General features: G+C 41.2%; 1 protein-coding gene across 1 annotated transcript in view; it reads left to right on the top strand.

Moving 5' to 3' along the window:
• Nucleotides 1–26,828, top strand: part of LOC137803020 (polypeptide N-acetylgalactosaminyltransferase 10-like) — a 66,477-nt gene that overhangs the window by 18,481 nt on the left and 21,168 nt on the right. Inside the window, exons 3-4 of the mRNA XM_068601270.1 lie at nucleotides 714–852; nucleotides 4,092–4,258. Of these exons, the coding sequence (XP_068457371.1) occupies nucleotides 714–852; nucleotides 4,092–4,258 (306 nt within the window). The remainder of the gene's footprint in view (nucleotides 1–713; nucleotides 853–4,091; nucleotides 4,259–26,828) is intronic.

The following is a 26,828-nucleotide window of genomic DNA, read 5'->3' on the forward strand; positions in this document are numbered from 1 at the left end:
CTTAGAATTAGGAAAACGTTTTATTTTTACCCTTTCCCGACGATGTGTAGACCAAATAACCAGCAGATTAATCAATCATGAAAATAAGTGTTATTACAGCCCTAAAATAACATCTGTGCTTGAATGCTTTGATGGCATTGTGTTAATGTAGCTAGTTTTCTCCAGTTTTCTCTTTTAAAAGAAAAAGTGTCTCAAGAGACTTCCTCTTTCTTTAAAGGATCCACTAATTAGAAAGTTCAGGTTGCTTAAATATCCTGTGGAACAGAAACAGATTTTAATGTTTAACATGAGTTATCAAATTGAGAACATTTACAAAGCCAACATTTTAGTACTGTATTCGTAACTCTCAATCCAACCTTTGTAGCATTTTGTATCTGCCTCTTTGTTTCTTTATGTCACAAAGGAAGTATCATAAAGGAAATTCAATATAATTTCCTTCAGTGACACTGACATTTATACACAAACCTCTGGTCTCCGCAGCCAGAAACCTTCAACCAGTGTTAATTAATTTTTGGCCACTTGGGGGCCACAACTGATGAGTAAACACACCATGATCATCGACTTGTTTAAATATTGACGAGAAATATTATGGATAAAAATAAGCTTACGTATAGTGTTCAACTCCAAATGTATGTCTCTGTGATTTGTACAAAGTCTCGGGGTTAATGAGGAGTCACTGACCTGTGTTGTATGTGTGTGTGTGTTGGATTCAGGTAACGGCGAACAGGGCAAACCATTTCCTCTGTCGGAAACCGACCGGGCTGACCAGGCTTACAGGGAGAACGGCTTCAACATTTACATCAGCAACCGGATCTCCCTAAATCGCTCCATCCCGGACATCCGGCATGCAAAGTAAGTCTGTCTGTGTGTGTGTGTGTGTGTGTGTGTGTGTGTGTGTGTGTGTGTGTAGGTGGGGTCCGACGTATGTTTACACAGTGACATTGTGGGGACTCTTCTTCCTTATGGGGACATTATACGTGTCCCTAGGTTAAATTTAGATTCAGGTTAGGAAAGGGTTAGGATTTGGCTAGTAGCAGTTAGGGTTAAGCTATGTGTCCAGAAAATCAGAGAAAGTTAAAATAATGTCCCTAAAATGCATAAAAGAGATGACTGTGTGTGTGTGTGTGTGTTTGTGTGTTTTCGTCCCGGTAAATGTATGAAAGCACACCTTAAACAAAGTCAGAGACTTGCTATGCATGTTCAACACTGCATGCAATGTAAATACATTGGCCTGCTTGTGAAATGCCAAGATAAAGATAATTTTTTAGGAGTAGGACAAATAGACTCACATAGGCTTGAATTGTTCGATCGTATCTGGTGAAAAAAGTCCCGAGCAAGCAGTAAAATGTGGAAGTTTATTATTAAAGTCCCGGACATCCACCCATGTGCCTTCATGGGAGCGTTTTTGGTGCAGTATTTGTCGAGCATTACCGCTGCATTTGAAAACAGAGGATAAAAACACAATTTTCAGGTCATAGAATTTAGAGACCAATGCCTATTGAGACTCCCGAGACTTCCACTTCAAACCCAGCATTGCATTGTTGAAGGCCCACAGTTTTTCTTTTGCCTGCTTGACGAACAATCGTCCGGCTCTTGTCCCTTCCCTTTCTTTCATGTGGAAAGCAGCTTTCAATGTTTTCCCCCCAAGGACACCGGTGCTTCTAAAAGTAGTCCTTCCTTGACCGTGCACATCTCTTGTTCAACAGGTACTACTCTGGAATAAATGCCAATGGATTTTTTTAAAGGGGCACATTGTTGGATTGCCAACTGATTGATATGCATGTGAATCCTGGTTTTAGAATATGGTAGGCGGCTTAAACTTATTATTAAATCCACTCATACCCATTTTGATCCTTTGTACAAACAGCAGACTGAGCTGTTTTAAGAAGGGGCAAGTGAAAGTCACGTCCCGGGTCGAGTCTGGAGTTTCTTTGGGTCCGTGATGAATCTTGAATGAAAACCAATTAAATAAAGAGTGAATATCTAAGGTGTGTAGCAATACAAGGCCTTTTTTGAATCATATTGGGGTCGATGTTGAGATATTGTGATAAACAATTGAGTTGTCTTAATTGATCATAAAAAGCACATACTAACGTGAATTTTTTTAGAAAATCTGATCACACACAGTTACTACTTAATCTGACTCTGTTGTTGTGTGCATATGTAAATGTTGTCAGTGTGTAGCGGTAAAATGTAATTATTACTGGATTCAATTCATTTTTGCACTTAAATTTAAAAAAACCCAATCAAACAAGAAAATACATATTCCACACAGGAGTATACACAAATAGGTTTCATCATGTGGTTATTAAATTAAGACTATTTATTTGCTGAAATCCCAGAAAATGTAAAGATATCGTGACTTGAATTTGTCTGCTCTTACATCTCAAGTCAAATCAGGTTTCGGAAAAGTCAAGTCCTTCTCTCCATCAGTTATCTCCAAGTGTTTCTGCCACTACAGCGATAATGGAAGTCCAAAGTCTTACTTTGGTGTGGTTGTAAGTGAATTACTAGCATGTAAATGCTGTTGAGGACTGATGTAGCCCCCTGTGGCTGCCAGACACTTGTCACCCTCCTGTGACCAATTACATGGACCCACCTGCACCCCCCCAACCTCCTCTTCCACCGACCAGCCGTCACTCCACCTGACTTCCTTCACTTCGTCTCCCTCTCGGTGATTGGATTGGCATGTTGTCGGTGCCTCACAGGCAGCCAGTCCCAGACCTGCGACTGACACATTCGATTTCTACACGCTGACAAGATTTAATTGAAGCGCGCGCACACACACACACACACACACTCACACACACTCACTCACTCCCATCCCCTGTGGAATTGAACAGGGTTTGTTAAGAGTCACCAGCCGACCGCCTGCCTATCATTCCGCTTGCCTGTCTCCTTGCGTTCATATTTGAATAAATAACACGCAGGCTGATGTTCAACACGGACATTGATCGACTGACATAGTTCGCTACACACTCTCTCTCTTTCTCTCGTTCTCTCTCTCTCTCCATCAGCGAGGGGACATAACTCTCTTCCCGTGATTAGCTCCTATGCAGGGGTCATGCAGCTTGCTGTGCTCATCATGTACGAGGCGATCGCTGTCACCCATCATCGGAGCACAATGTTAACGGCTACGGCGACTGACAACAGCTGTATGCGCTGCAAATAATAAAATTAAAGGCGTCTCTGATGTCACTGCTGCACTGACCTAGCGTGAAATTTGGAAGTCCACAGAAAGGATGGAGGAATCCTGATATTTTTGGGGACTAACTGCACCAAATCTTATCCGCAGCCATGCCATGTCAGTTCAGATAACGCTAAAATGGTGATTTGTTAGGGTTTGAAAAGACACTGGCTAACAATGTTAAGGCCTCTGATCAAAAAACAGTATATAATACACATACGTGGTTGTTTTTATGTGGTTGTATTCATCGCTAATCATTCTTTTTTTTGCCACTACATAAAACAACAGAGAGAGATTTCTTATTTGACGGATGATTTTACGTCTTTTGCTCTTCACTATCGCGCTTTTTATAGCTCTTCACTGAAAAGAGTGTCTTTTCAAGAGGATCATCTCTTTTTTGGGGCTATTTTTCTCCAATGTGTGTGAGGCAATTTGGCACCAAAACCAAAAAACTATGTCTATATATATATATATATATATATATATATATATATATATATATATATATATATATATATATATATATATATATAGGACATGCAATGGGCTTTTTTAAAACTTCTCTTTCTCAGAGGCGAACAAAGGCACTTTTCGCTGTAATAACGTGATATGGAATGCTTTGAATAGTGGTTTCAGAAGAGAGAAGGTTGCATGTTGACCTGCTGTCTTTTCAGACTGCCTAGACATCCATTTGAGCACCGAATCCACACATCACCTCAATGGCCCGAGATCCACTGAGGAGGCGAGCGTGTAACCAGGAGAGTGGTGGATAAGGGATGTGAATGAGGTGCTTTCTTCCGTCCCTCAATTCGATTGATGGAAGGAAAACAAAACGTCCGTCAAGAGTTGTCCAATGGCCACCTTATATGCATTAAGTGTTATATTTCTGTGTTTCATTTTGCAGCTGCAAACAGAAGCTGTACGCGGAGAAGCTGCCCAACACCAGCGTCATCATCCCGTTCCACAACGAGGGCTGGTCGTCGCTGCTGAGGACGGTTCACAGCGTGCTCAACCGAACGCCCCCACAGCTCGTCGCCGAGATCATCCTGGTCGACGACTTCAGCGACAAAGGTACAGAGGACACACACTCAGCAGACCACACACCTGCATTGATAACACACCTCCTAATGTGCAAGGCAAACTGTGATTGTGTGTCACCTCACCTGGAACGGCGTTTTGAACAGTTATGACAGTTTGATTCCTTTTGATCAAATGTATATATGTATTAGAGGTTTTCTAAACTATATTGATTTACTTTTTGTCGATCATTTTGCAGATCTTTGGCGTGCTATTAGTTCACAATTTTCCCATCCCCCAATATATAGCAAGTATGGATAAATGTACATATTAAATGTAAAGTTTGAGGTCAAACCAATTCAATCAAAGGTCAATACGGAATTTCTACCCACAGTACTTGTGGATGGATTGTTTTTTTCAATACAATCTATCCATCACCTACGACTCACTCGGTTTTCTGAAAAGGGAGACATTCTTTCTGCAGTGGCAGGAAGAATTTCTGAGCCAAATTTCTAACCCTGACCTTAAGCATAACCTTTATGTATATTCCCATCTGAGAAATGTGGCGAAAGTTGAGTGAGACAAACCTATGAAAGCTCAGTATTTATGTTAAGTGATGTTTCCACGTATCATTGGGCTCAACGAGCATGCCGCCAGGCGACTCAATTTTCTATGTGTGACCTCTCGTATTTTTTAAGATGCCTTTTAAATCTCTCACCCAAGCAAGAGAAGACACTGGACACTAAACTACAGTAGATGTCAACACTTGCTTTATAGGCCGGGGAATTAAACCACAGTCTGAAATCATGAATCATACCTTGGCCTACGGTCTTCAAAAAGAAAAGAACTCAATATTGAGATATGAGTCAAGATTCAAGAGATGTTAATTTCCTCAAGTACACCTACCTGTATGTATGTGTGTGTGTGTGTGTGTGTGTGTGTGTGTGTGTGTGTGTGTGTGTGTAGGTGGGGTCCGACTTCTGTTTACACAGTGACATTGTGGGGACTTGCCTTCCTTACGGGGACATAAAGCACGTCCATAGGTTTGATTTAGGTTCAGGTTTAAGTTAGGAAAGGGTTAGGTTTTGGCTGGTAGTGGGTTAAAGGTTTAGCTATGTGTCCAGAAAATCAGAGAGTCATAATAATGTCCCTAAAATGCATAAAAAATGACTGTGTGTGTGTGTGTGTGTGTGTGTGTGTGTGTGTGTGTGTGTGTGTGTGTTTGCCGCGGCTCAGTTACAAGTACCGACAAACCTTTTGTGCAATCTGTATTTATTGCACTAAAGAAGGTTCATTAAATGCCACAGATATTATATAATATTCATATTTAAGCACACAAAGTGATTGGGTGGAATGCAGATATGTTGCAATTGAAGCGGGTGTGTGTTCCTCGCTGCGCGGTGAGAAGCTTTTCAGAACTCAAACCTCTGCTATACGGAAATTTAATGTATAATAAAGATTTTTAAGTAACATCTTAAATGGATAAAAAGTGCAGATATTTCTCAATATATAAACATTCAGGGAAAACACTACGTGGTAGCTGAGGACGGCAATAATTGATAATTTTGCAGCCCACTTTTCCACATAAATGACGACGTATAATCATATGCTGCTTAACAAAAGATTTCTTTACTTCAGTGTGTAGCGTTCTGTTCAGCAAATGTGGCTTTGCTTTTGTTTGTGTGTCTCTGGCTCTACAGCAGCTCTTTCCAGTTAACATCTCTTTCCCATTGTTACATAGCATTGATGTATCTTTGTGCGTGTGCGTGTGCATGTGCACCTGCCTGTGTGCTACTTTGTCTCTCACTGTCCCTTCGCCAGCCCTTTTAAGAAAGTGTTTAATTCCTTGTTAATTAGTGCTCTCTGTCACGGTCCCTCGTTGACGGATGTGTTTACCTCCCGTCTCCACGGTAATGAGATGTTCCCGCTGCCTCAGACTCATTTAGAGGTTAACACCCATCAGAGCTCGGAGACCAAACCCTCCCACTGCTGCCGCAGAGCGGAGAGGACACACAAAGTGACAAAAGTACGGTTAAAAATAGCGCAAGTGTTTTTGGAAGAAATGGCTTGAGGCCGACAATTCTGACCATTTTACAAAGCAAGCAATCAATGTAATGTCCCACTCCTTCCTATAAACAAGCAATTTATCCATGGGACTTAACCTTTAATAAATTAGAGTGGCCTTGTGACCGTTTAACAAACCTCATTGGTGCTGGACACAAAAGAAAATCTATAAGATTGAAAAAACAAGTTGTACCTGCACACTGGAATTACAGATCGCTTTTAATTGTGTTGTATCATGGATGTTTCGACCAAGTACAAGTCTACCAAGGGAAAGGTAATGAGGGATGTATTTGGCAAAGGGACATCATAATTAAACATTTACACAAGACACTTTTGTCTTCACACATGTGAATGTAAGTGTCCGTCAATAAATCTCAAGAGATGTACCATAAAACTATCAAGCTCAACTCATGAGCTTTTTTTTTTTAGCACTTTTGATCCAAATAAATCATTCGATTAGAATTCAGACCTTCTTTTCCTACGTCATCGCTTCACCTATAACGTCACTCGTCCCTGCGGGTGTGGAGGTGAAGAGCGAGTCAGTTGTAGAGAAAATAGCCCGGAAGCTGCGATGGCTCGGGGCCTTCTGTCGTCAGGACGGACGGGAGAAGGTTTCACAGCTGCAGGGAAGGGATTTAACCTCTGCAGGCCTTGTGCTCCGACACCCCCTCTCCGCCACTGCCCTTTGATAAGACATGAGTCGGGCTGTAATTAAGGCTTTACAGACACAAGGACAAAGTAAACTTCAATTGGTTCCGGTTGAACGGCCGCTGTTATAATGTCAAGAGAGAAAAGTCCCGGACTGTTTCTGTGCAGAAGGCCACAAATCAATGCTCAGCATTAGTAAATTAGAGAGAGCAAGTGAATTACAGCGAGGAGATGAAGAGTCATCTGTTATGAAGTTGTGGTTCAGACATCCAGTAGGGTGCTTTATGTTTCTGCGAGAATGTCGAAAAAGCATGATGTGCCCTTGTTTTTGAATTTGTGGAGCGAACTTCATTTACTCCTTAATTTCCAAAGTTAAAGAATGTTGGCTTCAAACACAGCTCATAACAAGTAACCAACATTAATCTTTTGGTCAGTACACTTAACCCTTGTTAATAGGATTCATTATTTTTTCAATCTCAGACTTATTGGCCTTGACTCATTTTCTGCGAAGAACATATATCAGACAAATTTGTCTAAAAAAAAGTGTGGAAATTGTGCACCTAAATTAAATTAAGAACCATATTTGCTGTTTATATTGCTTCTAATTGGGATGAAGAAAACATCTGTTGAGAATTTTAACATAAAATTGTTTGATTGTGTTGAATGGAAAACCCAGAAATACAGCGCATCCAACAGCCCCCCAACACCTGCTGAGTAACCAAAAAATTAACCCCATACAAGGGTTAAAATATCTGAAGAAAACAAAACAACAATCACTTAAACATGAAGAAAAACACCGTCGACAAAAACGGCTTCTCAATCTGCATCTATTAAGGCGGCAGCATGTTTGTGAACCCCCACTTTGGTCCCCCGCACAGGTGGTTTGACTTTGTCTGATTGGACCTCATCTCCGGTCTGTTCAGGCGGGAACTGACTGCATTTAATTGACATTTCCCGGACTCTTTTGTTGGAATTTGTGATTCCGGTTAGCGAGGCACAAAGCACACATTCGTCTTTCAAAATGATTTCAAGGAATCCGGAGAGAGCCCAAGTTCATCACAGCATAGTTTGTTCTTTTTTTTTTCCCACAACCTTCAACCTGAGCAGAATTGTAATCAGCTAAAAAATAAGTGAAATCACCTGTGGGGGCGTGTGGCACATTTAACGCAGCACAACAGGACCCAGCGAGGCAATCACTCAAACACAAGAACAACTCTGCAGGGAAATGGAGAGTAAGAGAGTTGTTTTTTAAATGAATTGATAGACGTGTTAACTTTAGCTCAGTTTAGATATTTGGTGTTTGTTTTTTTGTAGTAGCAATGTGTTGGATCTCTTAAGCAAACTGTCTCAGGCTTTTCTTACCTATACTAGCATGCTACATGATGCTTTAAACCCTCATGAGGTCCCTCTCTGGTTCAGCAAACTGTCTAATTTGTCCTAAAATAAACAAGCAGGGTAGACAAGTTATAATAGCGAAGCCACTGAACCAAACTCAACATTGATAAATAAAAACCTTATACTTTAGTGTGTTCAAACTTATATAACTGAGTGTCAGCAGCACTTAAAGTGATTCAGGCTATTAAGGGGGGGAAAGCTTCAGAGTGTTAGCTTTCAAAAGAGACCAAGACCATGCATTTACTCCAAATGGTTTTAGTAAAGCTTGCCATTTACTTTGGGTATGCCTTGAGTTTTAGGCAAATTTTACAGGAATGCTAAGAGGTTGCTTGCTACTGCCACAAACAGTTCCCCCTTTAGGATAAATAAAATGTATATATGTCACAAGTACTCATACCGACTGTATGGAAAGCATCATTTTAGCGTCCGTCTCTTTAAGACCACCTTTGGGAAAAAGCCCAGTTGGCTTTCAATGCTAATGGTTTTCAGGTCTTCAGCTCTATCGGCGTCTTCACGGCACCACTGCGGTTTGGTGTGTCAATGTGGTACATCTATACAGGCTGTATAGTTGTTGACACAGCATCCTTACTGAAGTCCAGCTCTGATTCATTCCACTCAATGAACCTGCTAGCATCCATATAAGACGCAACAGGATTTCAATGAACTCCAATGTCAACCAAGTGAGGAGTGTAATGGTAAAATATAGTATTGTGATGTTATGTGAAGATAGACAACTAATGACATGTTTAAGAGGTGGTTGCAGATGGTGGGGAGGGAAGGAGATCAAAGGCCTGTTGGCAAAGGAAAATGTAACTTCTTTGATATCGAGGACTAAATGACAACAGGTCACGCACATACCACGACTCAGCGTTTTTTTTTTGTTTCACCATGCCTTAGAGGCGTAACCCTCATCATGTATAAAGTAGGGTTGTGACTTATTTCATTGAAAGTATGCAGCAGCTGAGTAGCTGCTGCATACTTGTCCTTTCTCGCAAGGAAATTAAAGACATTAGACAACTTTGATTCAGAGACTCCATTCCTCATTAGCGGATCAACAGAGAAAATCTTCCATCATAGAAGCTGGGAATAACAATGGGTTGAGAAGTCCAGATGGTTCAATTAAAAAAAGGCACAGTTTCTGAATATGGGATGTGTGCGTTTCTCCTTGGATGGCTTTGATCAACAAAAGGTAATGGTCGTGGAAAATTAGCTTTTTACAATACCCCACATTTTAATTAAAAATTTAACATTCACGCTTCGGCAATTCATCAAGCTAGGACGAAGGATATTGATCTCGTTCCCACATGGGTCGAACGTCTCGCACACCAGGGGTGGAAGGTCTAAGTGGAGCAATAGAAACCTTTTAACTATATCCTGCTCTTTTTTTTTTTTTCTCGAACAAGCAAAAATGTTAATAATCCAGATCTAGGTTAAAAGCTACCTAGCAAACGGCTATGTTCATTTAGTTGTGGCTGTCCTAATTCAATCCTTTTGGTCCAGTTGTACGAGACGTTACAGGTAAAGTACGAGCCTTTTATTCTCAAGCAGCCTGTGATCTAATTCTCATTCACAAAACAGAATCAATCTGTGTGAGTCATTAGCGGCCCGGCCCACCCTGACAAAGGTACTTCTCCTTTCATTACACACACACGCAGACGGGGAGAAACCCTCCCAATCAGTTCTGCTGACGCTGAGCTACCTCGCTCTGCTCAACAGCACACAGAGCCTACAGTCATACTAATGCCCTGTTATATTTATAACTTCATTATGCGCCATAACTGCTTGTAACAGTTACCCCGGGGCAAGTTAACTCACGATGAAGCCCGGGTTTTTTTTTTTTTTTTGGAAACATTGTGAAGTTTGCCTGTAAGGGGAGTTACATTACACATGTTGTAATTAGAAAAATGACCTCCCAGTTTTATTAATGTGGTCGTTAAAGGATCCTTCCAGTGTTGCTGAAAGTCAGCGTTGTTTTTCCATCGCAGCCTCGCTCTCGTTTATCAAACCTGCCATGGATGTTTGAAGCCGTTTATACATTAGTTAGCTAAAATGAAACAGCCGTGAAACCGTTTTTTTTGTTGCATTTTTCAAAGACGGACTTTAAGGCCAAGCCAACTTGTTTTCTTTCTGGTTCTCATCCTCTACTTCTACTTTATTTAGCAGTCGGCATCAGCTGTGTGCAGTGTACAGCGCCAACTCCTGACCAAACTATATGGACCCCAAGTTTGATGGAAAAGCATCTAGATTGCATTCATTTTCATGCGACGTTTCAAAAAATGTGCATGACAACTCAATGGCTACCTTATCGAAATACGACCATCACATAAGAAAAGAGTCATCGCATAAATTTGACGGTTGCTCTCAGAGTTAATAGTGGCTTTTGGGACATTATCCAACCTTCAGCCGTAACATCCTTCAGCTCAAGAGGCTCTCGATGCTCCACGCCTCATCCTGCGAGCTACATCTTCCTTTCTCTTTTTGTCGATGCCAAAAGGTGTCAGCAATCACCATACTGATGCCGCAGTCAAGGTCCGTGGGGAACCGCCAAGCTTGTTATCCTTTATCTATGCAGTCTTGCACCAGAGGGCGAAGCTTTGAGGCTTGACATCCCTCGTCCCATGGCTCGGTGAGCTCCGCCAGAATGTTTCTGAGGATCACGACTCTTAGATCGGAGAGACCTGTGGCCCACGATGGAAAAAAGCTACATCCGTTCTATTGTTTTGACCCTCCTGCTACCATCTGGCTGCAGGACAACAACTTTTTGAAATTCAAAAGAGAAAGCACAGAAATAAGTGTTGGTGTGTAGCCACTCAGAAGTTTGCTAAAGTTTTCCATTCAACAGATTTCTAAAGAATAAACCAAACGTCCAAGCGGCTCTCAAGAGATATGTACTAACCCCATATTTAGCTGTCATTTAGCCACAGATTTTTATTTTTCAAGTGGTAATGATTTTTGCAGACGTAGTATAGCAACAAGAGCCCCGGAGGTATGGTGGGGAAGAAATGTCTGAGAGAAAAACCTCTTGGTCACTGAAGACACGGATCATTTTCACAGTTTTCCCCGAAGCAATTGTTAAGTGGGTTCAACTGTGGTTCAGTGGTTAGCATGCACGTCTTTTAATCAGAGGTTCGGTGGTTCGAACCTCGGCTCTTCTAATCCATGTTGTTGTGTCCTTGAGCAAGACACTCAACCCCTAATTGCTCCCTGTTGCTGTGTGTTTGGAGCAGAAATGTAAGTCCCTTTGGATAAAGGCATCAGCTTAAAGTGCAGGTGATGGCCGACGGTCCCACGAACGTATAATTCGATCGATCAATAAATCTGGATTGAATTAGACCCATCCTTTGGTATCTCCTCAATCAGTTTATTTTCAATTTAAATACTAGATGAGGCTTTAAAAATCTGCCTCACTAAATAAAACAAACATCCTTTGCTGTCTTGCGCCGGGACACTGCTCCATCAAAGAAGGCAAACTGTTTGGAAAAGGGCGGGCAGACTTGTCAGGTAATTGGATAAACAATCTGTCAATCAAAATCTTGCTGAAAGCCAGTCGGAAGAAGGGCAAAAACATCTTTTACATCCAGAGAACCTTTCAGTTCTTTGCTCTTCTTTCAATGAAGAAATACTCTCCAGTTATCAAGGGAACTGATGCTATTGCATCATCTATGCTAACATTTTCAGGAGCCGCCATTGTTGTTTACAATGAACAGATGCCTCAGTGTTGAACATTTCACATTTCACAACGGCAGGAACTGAGTGTACTCTCCACATTACCTTTTTTTTCATAGTGACCTTCAGCAAATTCTTGTTTGGATTAAATACTTTATGAATGGTTTAAAAGAGGTTGCCCTAACCCCTAATATCACATTATCACCTAACTATTGGGTCAACATTATTGTTAAATATTATAATGCCACTCTTCATATGAAGTGATTATAATAGTTGAGCAATAGCCATATATCCCTGCTGTTTATTTTATTTTTTTAAGACTGTCACACTGGATAAATAGTGGCGTGTGTGTGTCTGGCAGCTTCTCATTGATGGATGAGCAAGAGCAATGAATTCTGCTGCTGGAGCCCGAGTCATTTCACGGATTTTTGGCCAGACGTGGCAGGGAAAAGTAGCTTTTACTTGTCTCACAAAGGGTTGAAAGCTGCCTCTAAAAACAAGCTGGAATCGAATATAATTCACAGGCCACCGTAAGAAATTAATGATTGTTTGGTCGAAAGGTAGCAGGAAATTGGAAAGTATTTTGCCTATATAAAATAAAGTTGCAGCGAATCTGCCGTTTATTAGAAGTTTGTTGCAGATATGTAGTGCATAAAAAAATTCAACATTGCTTCTCTTCATGTTGAGTTTTGACTAAAACTGTTTCCAGGCAACGTGAGAGGCCCAGATGGTTCATATTGTAGCAGAAGATCAAAATTATATATTGTTCCTTAACCACTTAGTGCTTTATGAATCAAAGATCTTGAACATTTGAGAGAAATGTGTTGGCAGACGGGAAGCCAGTGTAAAAGCCGAAGAACTGGAGTGATGTGAGACACTTTCTTGATCTTAGTGAGATCAAGATCTCGAGCAGCAGCGTCCTGAATCAGCTGTTCAGTGGATTATTTTTGGGAAACCAGTGGTTTAGTCCACCAAAGATAACTGGATGATCGGTAAGGTTATACTGGGCAACTCCTTTTACCTTTTTAAAAGGCTCATTACCTTCCCAATCAATCGACAGCTTCCATTTACCACTAAATTACAGTTTCACTTTTTGATCAGCATGATGTTATGTATATTAAAAATTAAACCACATTCACAGCATGGTATGGTTTGTAGTATGGTGATGTAATTTATTTTTCCGATAAATTACAACCACTATGACATTACTAGGGCCGTTGTGGGTAAAACTAAATTATTTTGGAGCCGTGCGAGGGAGTGATATTAAAGTCGTAAATTTAGTAGGAAAAATACTGCAGTCTAAAAACATGAAAATGAAAAATAGTGGGGTTTTTGTTAAGGAACCACAAAATATACCCTAATAGCGGTCTCTCTCTATTTTCCGACCATTTTCATCCACTTATCCGGATCCGGCTCATCAGAGTATCCCAGACATCTCTCTCTCTCTCCCAAACGAACTCTAAGGACATGATTACACCATCGTCTGTTAATTTAATTCACCATCATCCTACTGTTAACACTTTTTTTTACAAACTGTATCTAATACCTTTCTTGTACGTACTACGACCTTTTGTACATATACCACCGTGTTTTATGTTTTCATATTTTATATTTTTTCCCTTTCTTACTACTTGTACATACAACGGCAGAAGTTGTCATTGCTTCGTCCAGGGTACAAATGTACACATTCACACGTTGACACCTGTCCCATATAAACCAGTAGAGCGGTTTGCAGCCGAGAGCTTTTGCTCACCAGTCCAACAGGAGTTGATGATGCAGGGAAAAGGTGTTGTTCGTTTATTTCCCATAGCCGTGTCACAGTGACTTCCAAAGAATTCAGGTTGGTGTTTGTGTTGAAACGTCTTTTCTCTGAACACAAAGCAGTAATGAGACATCGATCCACTATTTTTATTTTCTTTGTTCTTTACAAAAAAAAGACCACACTGATGTGTTTCGCAATCTTCGTCCCATTTACCGCTGCGATTGCTTCAGATTGTCGGCTGCGGGCTATGTGATTAACTGACGGTTGGTTTTGGTCTGTGGTGCGTTTACGTGCCGTTGGACGACAGAGTCTTTGCACCATTCTGGTTGCTGACATGTTTTTTTTCTCTTTGTCCTAGTTTTTTTTTTAATAGTTCTAAAAACAAAGTGACGTCTTCACATGGCTCGAACGACTAGACCGCTTAAGATTAAAATTTAAAGTACAAGAAATTAGTAAATCGCTCGAATCACATGTATTTGCCAGTTCAAAAATCCTTCATTTGGAAAAGTGCTTCCTAAAGTTGGTCGAAACTTCCCCTTTGAAGACATCACCATGACTCTCCACCAATGTTTCATAATGCATACGCCCTTTCCTTTTTAAAACTTCCACGTTTTATTGATTGTTCCCTCAAACGGCCTCGTCGATATAGGATTGGCAACCATTTTTGGTCAACTTTATCACTGCAACGGTAGATCGAAGAGTTGTTTCAGTGGAAAGCACCTCAGTAAAACTGTGCCAAATGGTTCTTCTTGAACCACGGTGGTAAAAGATAATGTTGGATGTGGATGAAAACTCTCCTGTCTGTTAGTAGGACACTTTATTTTGTCGCTGATAGTAACAAAGCCTGTGTTTGTTAAGTGAATTGGGCCGCATAGGCACACGTCACTACCCGCTGTTGTGATGTAATCCTGCCATTGGCAGCTTGATGCATTGCTTTCCTATTTCCTGCTCCCCATTGGGATCAGTTAGCCAAATGGCTGCCATGCTTCATTTCAAATAATAAGAGATCTGCCCACCGCTCTTATGCAGAGTGACTTTTGATGTATTTCCAGTCAGATGTGGCGGCTGTTTGGCGGGCGGACAGCACGGCTCCCAGCAGGTGTCCGCACGGCCTCCAAGCCGACGCAACCGCAGGGTCTGCTGCTAATTACCAGAAAGATACCTCGTACTCTATCGTAAGAAATGTATCCATTGTGGTATGAAAGAGAGCGATCGTAACCTCGGCCAGTGCTGCCAACCAGCAGCTACTTGTGAATTGAATCCAGATACATTTCTGTACCTGCTCCTGTTTGCTCTCATGATGAGGACACAGTAAGGACGCATCAAAAGCCTTTATTCACAATTAATTATTGAGAAAAAAAACCATCCAGATACAGTAACTGTTGTGAACCTGTAATTTATATCTGCCTGTGCTGGCAATAGCAACAGCTGGAGGCATTATGCTTTTTTAGTTTTTGTATGTTGCCTGTCTATTTGTCAGTACTTTACATTATGACAATTTTACACAATTTTAGTTCTAAGTAAATATACTTTTTCATATTGGAGAGATGTGAGATATACTATGTGCAAATGTGATACATTGGCTTTAGTTGGGCACAACAGGAATGCTCAGGGAGTGACTAAAATGGTAAGGCTTCAAAACTGGGGATAACTATTTATTATAGAAAATGTATGTGTACAATTGGAAATTGGAAAGGTAATGAAAGCACCACAATCATTAAGGGGGCATCCTCTAGATACCAAGAATGGCTAGGGCTAGTTTTACGTACATTTTTCATGCTAAATAGTTTCCATCGGAGACAAATGCCGATGTGCCTGCAGTGGTGATCAATTAAATGTCTGGAGCCGCCTCATAAGGAGCGGTTCAATGTATTGGTTCAACATTCACGGTAAATGGCAAAGCAGTCTGGGCCTTGTGTGTTGTCCATATAGAGAATCATTCTCCGGAGCAAAGAGTTTGTGATGGATGGGACGACCTGACGGACAGGAGGCCTATTGACCAAATCGCATCACTTATCCCTCGGCAATACCCATTAGCGGGCAACAAAAACGGCGGCATCTGCTCCGGAAAAAAGAAAAAAAAAGTACCGTGAACACAGTTCTAAATTTGTACTCAATGGAATGATTCAAATTTTAAGGAAGTTTTAATAATGATTGAGTTGCTCCGGCCGCTCGGAGGGAAGGCAGCTGTCAGCGGCTGTAGAGCTACTTTTTTTTTGAAAAAAGTCTGATCAACGCAGGCGGCCTAACCATCTGCGTGATGGATAGGTGGAGGCAGGATGCGGCGTTCACGAGGAGATGAGAGACAATTTGTGGAACGGAGTACGATGGAAGCGAGTACGAAGAACGGCAGAGGAAGCTATGCGGAAAGAGACTGAACAAAGTTCAGCATGTTTATTCATTCATGCCGGTCTGTGTGTGTGTGCGTGTGTATGTGTCTGTTTGTGTATGTGACTGAGGTTGTAGGGAGATAATGAGATAATGGCGCTCAGTGAAGTGTGACGGAAAGACGAGGGAGAGAGTGATATGAAGAGGGAGGTTGAGAGGGAGACAGACGACAGAGGACAAAAGGAGCTAATTAAGTGTTCCCATTTAGAGATGTTGAGCCATCAGTGGAAGCCGGCTGATCGATCCCAAACCCTCTCTCCGAGGAGGAGAGCACCAGATGAGTCACGTTCCCCGTGTGAGGACAAGGTAAACGCTGTCTTCTGTGCATTTAGTAGCCTCTGCATCAAGCAATAAACTAGAAAATGTAGTGATGGAGGTTCATTTAAAAGCAACTGAGCAAATTCACTTACGTTAATGGCTACGAGGAAGTCCCATTTGTTTTCTTTTAATGTATTTGTGACAAGCTAATTGGCAGAGGGTTGCTACCCCCCATCCTCCCCCACCGCTAACGCCAGGACCCAAAGGCTCCGTGCCGGTGCCCAGAAACGTCCCGAACGAACGCAGCAAAAAGAAGGAAAGAGGAAGTACAGCCAGAGAGCAGGGCCTACAGACAATGAGTGATGATCAGAGGGATTATTGGTGTATTTGTATCATTTCGCATTTTATACATTTACAAGATACCTCACAGCAATTCTTCTGAATGTAACTTTTACCGCACATTTTCGCTGTATCAGGGTCACAAAGCAAACTTCCTTGGTCATCTGTTCATCTACATCTTCTCTATCATCTGTTCCTTATAATGTTTCCACACAATTTTATTGAAATCATCCGCAATAACGAGCAAGTTCTCGTTCAGACACAGACGAGGCTTCTGCGCGCTTATCTTTGCAGGTTTCGCAAGTTAACTCTTTAAGATTAAACTCCATCCACGACAGCGAGCCTCGATCAAATGCTGACCGTAACAGTCTGGCACGACGTAGTTTGGCACGACGTAGTCTAGCAAAAGAAACATGAGCCCAAAGAACCACAGAATAGGCATTTTGCAACACAAAAAAAATAGCAAACTACACAATTATTACAGAAACCAACATATTCTCATACAACGGTTCGTAGGATATTTAAGGGAAATTATTCTAAACTTTTTGTGCGTTTTCACAGAAAAGCCGACGGCACACGTCTCTTCCCGCTCGTTATGCAAACGTCTTTCAAAAATAAACTTCCGTCTTCACAGGAAACAACTTACGCAGCAAAACTACTGAGTGAGGTTTAGGACAGGACGGACATCAGACTCAGAATCAGAATCAGAAAGTGTTTATTGTCAGGAACGTTTTCACAAACGAGACATTCATCTTGACGGAAGATGCAACATTAGACGTTAGACGAGACAAATGACAGTCAACGACAACACAGTGCAATGTGTATTAAATGAAGTATGAGCTAAAGATAAAGTGCTCCGACCACAAATAACCTACAAGTGTTAAAGTGTACGTTGAAGTGACGTTTGTCAAATAAAGCACATTGACGTCTCCTGAGGAAGGAACAGCCTGACTTTAAAACACTGTGAGAACAAAAGCAGTCTAGACCCTGTTGGGGAAATGGTAAGATCTGTGGAGAAACAAACAAAAAAGGACAAAATCTCCTGTAGACCGGCCTTTTCACACACACGATCTCTTCTCAGGCGCTCCAAAGACAAATGTCGGCATCGGAGAAAGCACCAAAAGCACAGAAGAAAAAGAGAGAACATGCAGCGGTTTCATTTATGCATCAGCATACCGTCTTTCAAAAAGTAACCCGTGGATATTTTCCTCAACTTCACCCCCTGAAAGCACAGCATCAAAGAGAGGAGTCAGAGACAGAGCACGTATGCTGAGCCCCCACAGTAAACACACACCGGAGAAAGCAAAGGCCGTCCATTCTCAGGGCATCTTAAGCGCTTTTTATCCAAATCCACCACGAACAACCAGCCAAGACTCAAGATAGAAGATGTTTTTACTGTCATACACACAGATAACAGAGATTCTATATAATGAAAAGCTTGTTTTGCTCAGTCCTCCTCACACAGAATTACAATAAATTCAAGCTAAAAAAATTTTTTTTAAATAAGGCACAGAATATAAAAGATGTAACAGTATTGCACTAAAATGATGATAGTATTAATAAAAAATTAATTTAATAAAATAATAATAAATTAAATACATAATTCAATATATATTTTAATATTATAATAATAGTAAATGTAATAGTAAAATATAAATTATTATATATTACTATTGCTATTAATTAGTTAATTATTAATAATGTTACATTGTATGTAATATTAAATAATATTTTTTAAATATTATTTAATAAATTAAATAATAATAAATCAAATAAAAAAATGGTATAATAGTATATTCATTGTATCTTAAAACACTATGCATCGCTACAACATTTTACAATGTCCTCGTATGGTCATGATGTCACAGCAGCCGTTCACAGCTCAGTGAGGAACCATCGGCCAGATGTTGCAAAATGTTTAAATAGCCAAGTGACGAGGGACTGAGGCTGAATATACACATACATGTGATGTTTCCCTCATTATCCACCACCTCCACTGCAGTGTAGTGGTATAAAGAGTGATGTAATTCAGCACTTGCAGAGGTTTTTTGGTTGGCGACGTCAACTTTCGTCCTTGCTGGTTTGATTTAACCCTTAATGTGACAGATTTCATCACTATTTGAATCATAATAAAACAATGAAAACAGGTTGCACCCCCTCACTCTGACAGCATTAGTCTAGTTAGTAAAAACTAGTTCTTCCTCTCCAGTATGTGTTGTGTTTGTTCTTTGTTCGTTCCTTTGCTCATGCATATGCATTTGTTGTGCAGTTCTAGAAAGGGATTATATTTAGAAAACCAGCGAACAATAGGGATTTAATCATCCCTCCTGGTCTGAACTCTCATATCAGTAAAACTCTACAGTAGACCTGCCGTTCGATGGCACGACTGGTGCTCATCACGCAACAGACGAGCTCAGTGGAAACCCTTTTTTTAAAGGTGGAGAACACAATGTGTCTGCCTCCACAGGCCATCAGCCTGCAGCTCGACGGAGCTTAAAGCCTGCAGGACATGCTGCAACCTCCCTCTGTTGTAAGTGTGATGTAGAATATGTCGGCTTGTGGCTGCAGACGTCTTTTCAAACCAAATCAGCTGCAGGAACCACTCGCTCATAAATGACGATTTGCTCCATTCTACAGGTTTTCTATTTCCATCTTCTCAACCAACTGCTTAGATGAGACGTCCACATGCATCAAGACATTGTAATATGTTGCTTTCCCCCGAGTCTCTCTGTTCCTGTCCTTTACAGTAGATTCCATAATGGCAGCATTTTCATTGTTCGAAGACAAGTCCTCTATTGCAGCAGTTCTCAACCTCCGGGCCCGGTATCGGTCCACGGGTCGGTTGGTACCGGGCGCACAGAAAGAATTAATACATTTTTATTTAAAGTAAAAAAAAAGAAAAAAGTTTTATTTTGAAAAAGGACTGGATACCTCCATCTGTGTGTCTTAAGACACTTGACATAGCTACGTTACCCCCCCAAAAAAACTTAAGTCTGCTTCAACTCTGCCGGTATTCTGGTTTAAAATCAAGGCAGAATATCCTGAGATCGCAAAAAAAGCTCTGAAAAGCTGCCTCCATTTTAACATCCTGTCTTTGTGAAGCGGGATTTAAGATAAGCAGTAGACCGGACATAAAGGTCTAAGATAAGCAGTAGACTGGACATAAAGGTCTAAGTTATGGAGTAGACTGGACATAAAGGTCTAATTTACTGAGTAGAATGGACAAAAAGGTCTAAGATAAGCAGTAGACTGGACATAAAGGTCTAAGATAAGCAGTAGACTGGACATAAAGGTTTAATTTACGGAGTAGACTGGACATAAAGGTCTAAGTTAAGCAGTAGACTGGACATAAAGGTCTAAGTTACGGAGTAGACTGGACATAAAGGTTTAATTTACGGAGTAGACTGGACATAAAGGTCTAAGTTACGGAGTAGACTGGACATAAAGTACACACGTTGAGTGTCCCAGGGTTGTGGCCTCGGAAGTGTCTCTTGTCTCGTGTTGCTTTCGTTGTTGCTTTTTACCATTTTTTATAATTTAGAACATGTAGGCAATTTTGTATGTGAGGTGTCAGATACGAAAGAGACAAACAAAGAGATTAAAGTAAAAAAAAAAAAGGTGCCAGATTTGCAGATGATGCGGCGCTGTCTTCATCAAACTGTGGCTGTCCAGCACACACCGGGCAGGGGAGTAATCTCAGGGATTAATTTTTGACAAAAGCGTCAAATGTGACACTGATTAAATGCAACATCCGCAGTAATACAATGTTACTGGACTGTGTGTGGTGAAGGAATGAACAATATGACAATTGAGATTGACGCGCAAGCATGCTAAAGCTTGTCATCATTGGTTTGTCATCCACCTTTCATTGGTGTGTCGCTGACTCACAACGCGCTCAGTCACTCCTCTGGAAACCCTGTTTTTTTTTAACGAAGAATAAATGCAAGCTGCCGCAGGAGTTGACAGAGTGTGATGGAGTTCACGAGGGCAGTGGAATATTTTTGCTGAGGGAATAAACGAGCGGCTGCAGTCTTTGGTGGTGTGCCAAAGCATCATGGGATTAATCCACCGCCCTGGAAACAAAACACAGAGCTCGGTGCGCCGTGTCGGATCCACCAACACGTTTATAAAGCATTGGATGGTGGATGTGTTTGTTTTTTTTTGTGATGGAAATGTGTGGGCACTTATTTGATGCTGCGTTGACCTCAGTACATAAAGCATTTCATACATTAGCCCATTTCAAGGATTACTTTTGAATATATGTACAGACATACATACATCACAATTCAAAAAATGGAAGCCGGTTTAAAACCAGTTTCTACAGGAAACATTACAATGTGACAGCGTGGAAGTTCCCTTTCATAAAATGTGAGAACAGAATGTGCAAAATAAAATATTTCATGATAATAACCATCATTATTTAACCAAAACGGCACTTTAAATTTGGGCTTTACATATTTAGCGTAGCCATTTTTCATTTGGCTCTTAGTTGCACTGAAGGGGTTTAAACTGTCATCTGTCAATCACTCATATGTTCAGCTGAATAGTGTGAACCACGCTCTTTCCATTTCTATTGTGACCTTTTTAAAGAAGAGTTTCTCTAAAGCAACACACCTGTTAATATTCCATATTGTCAAAGGCATCAATGTGCACTGAAACGGCAACTTGTTCAAATTTCATTCTGCACACGATTTGATGCTTAGCTTCCTGTTTCTTCTCCCAACGACTGGTGTTTTCTTCTATTATTATTCAACTGTTGCTCAGAGCACTCGTAGTGTCTGTCTGCCCTTTCCAATTTCAGTCTGGTTAAACCACGGCGGAGCCTTTTGCTCTCCATGTACAAGACCAACTAAAATTCATAAAAAAGCTCATTCTACACCCTCAAAGCATGAAAGACAATATAGAGCTCAGCTGTCTGACAGTACGCCAGCTTTCTTTCAACCTATGAACAGCTGACTATGACACTTTTGGAGCTTTCAACCACTTTTTTTCCTTTCATGGAAAAGGGCTTTCTTTTTCCAAAAAGGGACCCTCCCCGGGTGACCCTGAACGACATTGACGTTGAGTTACGAGTTACTCAAATGAATTTCGCGACTAGAAAAACACGAGTGCGCGCCGTGTCGGCCGACGTGATTTTCCCGAGATTCACGTCTCGTCAATGACATTTGAACATGGACCGATTTCGCCGAGAGCCCGAGGGCTGAAGCGCCTCGCCTTTCATCCGCTAACCTGCTAATTCAGGTTTTGAGTACGGTCCCGTGTGAGCAGATGAAAGAAGAAGGCCGGCGGGGCCGCTAACGCACCGGCCACGGGAGAAAATAAGTCGGCGACATACTCCCAGGACAAGGCGGATGAAAAAGAAAAGGATGCTGGGAGTTGAGGTGGAGTCTGAATAAACAGCTTGACTTTTTTATCAGCAGGCTGGTGTGTGATGAGCTATTCATCCCTCTGATCCACGCTGGGAAATGACCCCCGACGTCCACGACGCCTCAACCCTCCGCCCTCCTGCGCTTCACATTCTAATAAAGACTAATGTGTTTGCCGACATCAGCTCGCTCTCATTAGCGTGATTAATTGCCTCCTTGCTTTTGGTAAACATTGTGAGCGCTATTCCAATTTTATTCAGCGAAAATGAAACCAATCATAATTAAATGCTCTGATCTCTCTCGCTCCCCCCTCACCTCTTCCCCCCCACCGTACAAGCGCTCTTCACTCTCGGGGTGAATTCCCGTTGATTGAGTTTGCCTCGCTTCCTCGTCATTAGCCGGATGATGTCAGCGTCGCCGCGTTGTAAGGGGTGAGCGCTTCCAAAAGAGCCGGAGTCACGCTCGTGACGGTCAGTTTCTAGTGGGTGGATTTATTGCAGGACAACACGGCGGGGGGGGGGGGGGGGAAAGGAGAAGCTCGCCCTTTTTCCACACAGTTTGGTGCCGACCTTTGCGTCCCCTCCCGACCTCGTTGCAATGTCGCGCTTTACGGCGTCCGCCACTGCGCAACACAATAAACACAGCGACGGAAAATAAAGATGGCTGACCTTCACAGGACTCAGTGGGAATATGTGAGAGAGAGAGATGTGTGTGTGTGTGGGGGGGGGGGGGCTTATATGAATCAAAAAATTGGCAATGGAGGGCTTAGATTTGGGATTCGATTTGTGATGGGGTTGTCATAGCAGAGGAAGGCATAAGAGGTGGGAATAAACAAAGAGTGAAAACCGCATCATAAACACTCGAGGTTTGAGTTGGTTATTTGCAGAACTGATTGTTGTTTTGAGGATCTGTTTCAGCCAGACACAAAACCTGCATGCAGTGTCTGAACCGAGTGAGCAAGAAATACTGCATCCATGTTCATGGTGTGTATATATATATATATATATATATATATATATATATATATATATATATATATATATATATATATATATATATATATATATATTTCATACAAATTCTGTATTCCATTTGTACATTTTTTTACTTTTTTTTTTATTCCATCTATATATATTTTTTTATTCCATCTGTAAATTTAATATTCTTTTTTTCTGCAAATTCTTCAATTTTTTTACATCTGTTTTATTACCATTCTAATGTTTATTTATATTACTTGATTATTTTTATATTACTTGTGAGCAGTGCTGCTGTAATCCTGTAATTTCCCCACTGAGGGACTGAAAAAGGATTATTTTATATTTTAAGAAGAATAATGTAAAGACAGATATTCCTTTAGCAAATGGCCCCTTTGTTATTGTGACCCATTGTATTTCACTGATTGAACTGATGTCACCCACTCATGTAGAGTGGGTGACAGATTTTCCCTCTTGTTTTCATAACCTAAAGCATGATTACAACCTCTTTAAACATGTATAGTAACCAACACACACATGCCCGATGATTGCATTCCCAAGTAAAGGAATTGGTCTCAGTGGGTGGTTTCACTTCTCTCGCAATAGCCGAAGATCTGGAGGTGAGGTGAGGTGAACTCTTAGATTACCTTTAGGGGTGAATATGCAGTCTGTTCTCACTCGCTCAGTATCCATACACTTTTCTATTACACTCTACGTGCTTATAGTTATGGAAAGAAGCAAGTTGGATGATGTGGTTTAAAGAGCTAACCTTGTATTGGTGCCACAGTCCAACCAGAGAAGAGAAAAAGACAAATAAACCTCTGAGACAAGCGCAAGCGTGTCAATGAATGTGAAAAGAAAGGCTTGAATATCATCGCTTCTTAACAGTAGTTAGAACACAGAGAAGTATGGAGCACAGAAGGAATGATTCCTCTCACATCCTCCCTGTTGCCATTAAAGATAAGATCCTTCCTCGTCCCTGAAGATGCTTTTAAGTTTTTCTCTGTGACGAAAAACTACAGCTGTATTCGTAATGGGCCAAGACAAAAAAGAAGGAAACCAGGAAGGACGATCCAGAAGTCGTGGCTCTGTGTGAATAATCTGTCTCCACACACCATCCCAGTCTCTTTCCTGCAATTCTTGAAACAATTTTCAGCTATTTTCGCGAATCAGTGACAGTGGCTTGGGTCTGATGGGCCAATAAGTGCCACTTCCTGAGCGCCGCCGCAAAGGTTCATTTTGGTGTAAATGCAGTTTAAGAAAATTGAATAGCTTGGCTTATATTGGGGTTTTTATAAGGCGTGTCTGCAAAGAGACGACCCTTTTACAGACATGCTCACTTTATGCTAATCCCATGTAGTTTGGGGTATGAAGGCTGAGACGAGTGTGGATCCATTGAGCCTAAAACCATTCATGTGTGATAGTTCCAGTCTTCACAGGAGCCATTTCATTGAAGTGAGGCCATTTTTATAAAACTCGACTTCACTGTATTATCCTTGTTGTGACCTCGAGGGTAGTCACAGCCTCGTTGAAGCTGTACGACCACAAAGCAAAGACGCTGGGCTTTCAGAGGATGTTTGGCTTTCTCTACAGTTTTCCAGAACAGAAGAGCTCGATATTCTTGCAGAAATCTCAAGAATGTCGTCAGAAGTTTTTGATACCAAATCCCAGCATGGCTTCTTTTTTTCGAAGTCATACATCAAGGTCTTTGTGTCTTCGTGTGGTATTTTTGGAGGATTGTTTGCCTATTTCAATCATTTCTTGAGCTAAATCTGTGTTACAAATGGTATCAACCGCGCAAAGAAATACTGCAACAACTTATGAGGCATAAATCAGCATAGGAACGGCCATCATATACTTCCATCATGACAATATGACCTGCTATCTCCCCCTAAATAGACCCCTCACCGTGACTGAGAAACTAGGTGATCATGGTTTTAATGGGTTTTGAAATGCCCTCATGAAAAAGGTCAACTTCTCAACTTCTCCTGGTTTCTCTCTTTCCTCTTGTCAACAGTCAGTAATGTGGCTTTTTATAAATAATCCGTCAAAGTTATACATTTTCTATTCATGCTCTTGTGCTCTAAAATAAGATATTAGTGGTAAAAGAATATCACCTTACGTGGGCTTTTAAGATAAACAGACCAAATATAGAATTAGGAAAACAAGTCAGAAATAACTTGTTACATAAAGCGTGTCTGATAATTGTCTCTTCTACCGAGGTCTTCTAAAGTCTTCCACAACACAAAAGCATTCCTCAGAAAACATTGCGCCGATCTTTAATTATCACCTCACGAAAAATGAACAAAGGAGCAATAACACATGAAAGGAAAAGTCTTCAGTCACATCCAAACAAAGAGAACAAGTTATCTTGAAAGAGCCCGTGGAAACTTCCTGTGTCTATGACTAATCTGAATTTAGCATCCTGATTTTTGACTTGATTACGCTGATGGATGTGATAGCAGTGGCAATAACAGGGCTGACGGTACACAACCGATGATTTTGACGAACCTTTGGGTTACAAAGACGGTGACAGACAGTTTTGCTGCAACAGAAGGTGTCTGTTTCAAGCTATTGATATAGCAGGATGATGGATTATCAGCTGTTTAATAATCTTTAAAGGGGAGATTCAACTTTGTCTGAATCCCTTTTTGTTTGTGTCGTGTTTCTGTCTCATTAATAAATGCATGTCCATCTCAGCAACACAAAGATGTGTGCTCTTTGAGTATTTACTGATGCAATATAACTTTCTTTGTATTGTCCCGCATCATCAGTACAGCAACATCTCTTTCTGCAGCGTGTCAGTCTGATTCACCGCCTGTGCGGTTCAATGTTCAGTCTGTAATGTTGGCGTTGAAAAATGTGTCATCCCGCAGGCGGGAAAACTGAAGAAAAGTTGTGGTTGAGTTGTGTTACGTAAAGGCATTGAGGGACCAGTGCAACCTTTTGTTGTTTTTAAAAAAAAGTTTCCCATCCTGAATCTGTCCTTCACTTTCACTGCGGTAAACATTCATCTTGTGCAGGGTTTGCAGAGCGCTGGAGCCGCTCCCGACTGTCAGCACGCAGTGCGCAGGATGCAAGGTGCACCCTGGACAGGGTGCCAGCCCCCCACAGGGAACTGCAGTAACCACTGCACATGCACATGTGTGCAGTGAATCCAACACAAGAGACACTGCTTTTGGAAACTGTGCGCGAAAATCCACCTGCTGCCATTTTAAGTCCCAACATGCCTCATTCAGACAATGTTTTGGCATAAAATAAGTCATTTTTTTTCCATTTTTGAACTGAAAGACACTGTTTTTTGACTGAACTCCTTCCTAACATGCCGATGCTTTATTTTATTGTGATTCTTTAGGCCCTAATCTTTCCAAAAAAGTGTCTTATTGACCGCTCGAGAAAGCATTTTTGGGTGAAATCTGGCTCATATCATGTTGGATTTTCATCAAAATATCTTTTAAAAGGGATTTTTTTTTGCAGATATCAATTTTTTCCCCAAGCCTTTACTGAACAAATACATACAATAAACACAAGTAATTGTAATTTGGGGTTCCTACGACAACTCAAACACGGGGAGAAAAAAAATCTAGAGGTGTAGAGCCAAAGTTGGTTCCACAGTTTTTTTAACGGGTTGAAGGAAAAAGCCATCCCTCACTCAGAACTCAGAAATCACCGAAGACAAGAGGATGATTGCCGAAGTAGCTGAGTGCAAAATCTTCCAGGCGGGAATTGGAAACCAGGCTGATAGCTGGACATTCGAGTCTAGA

This window comes from Clinocottus analis, unplaced genomic scaffold (assembly GCF_023055335.1).
Source record: "Clinocottus analis isolate CAN_PGR_092001 unplaced genomic scaffold, fCliAna1.0.p SCAF_5, whole genome shotgun sequence".
In the NCBI taxonomy this organism is placed as follows: Eukaryota; Metazoa; Chordata; class Actinopteri; order Perciformes; family Cottidae; genus Clinocottus; species Clinocottus analis.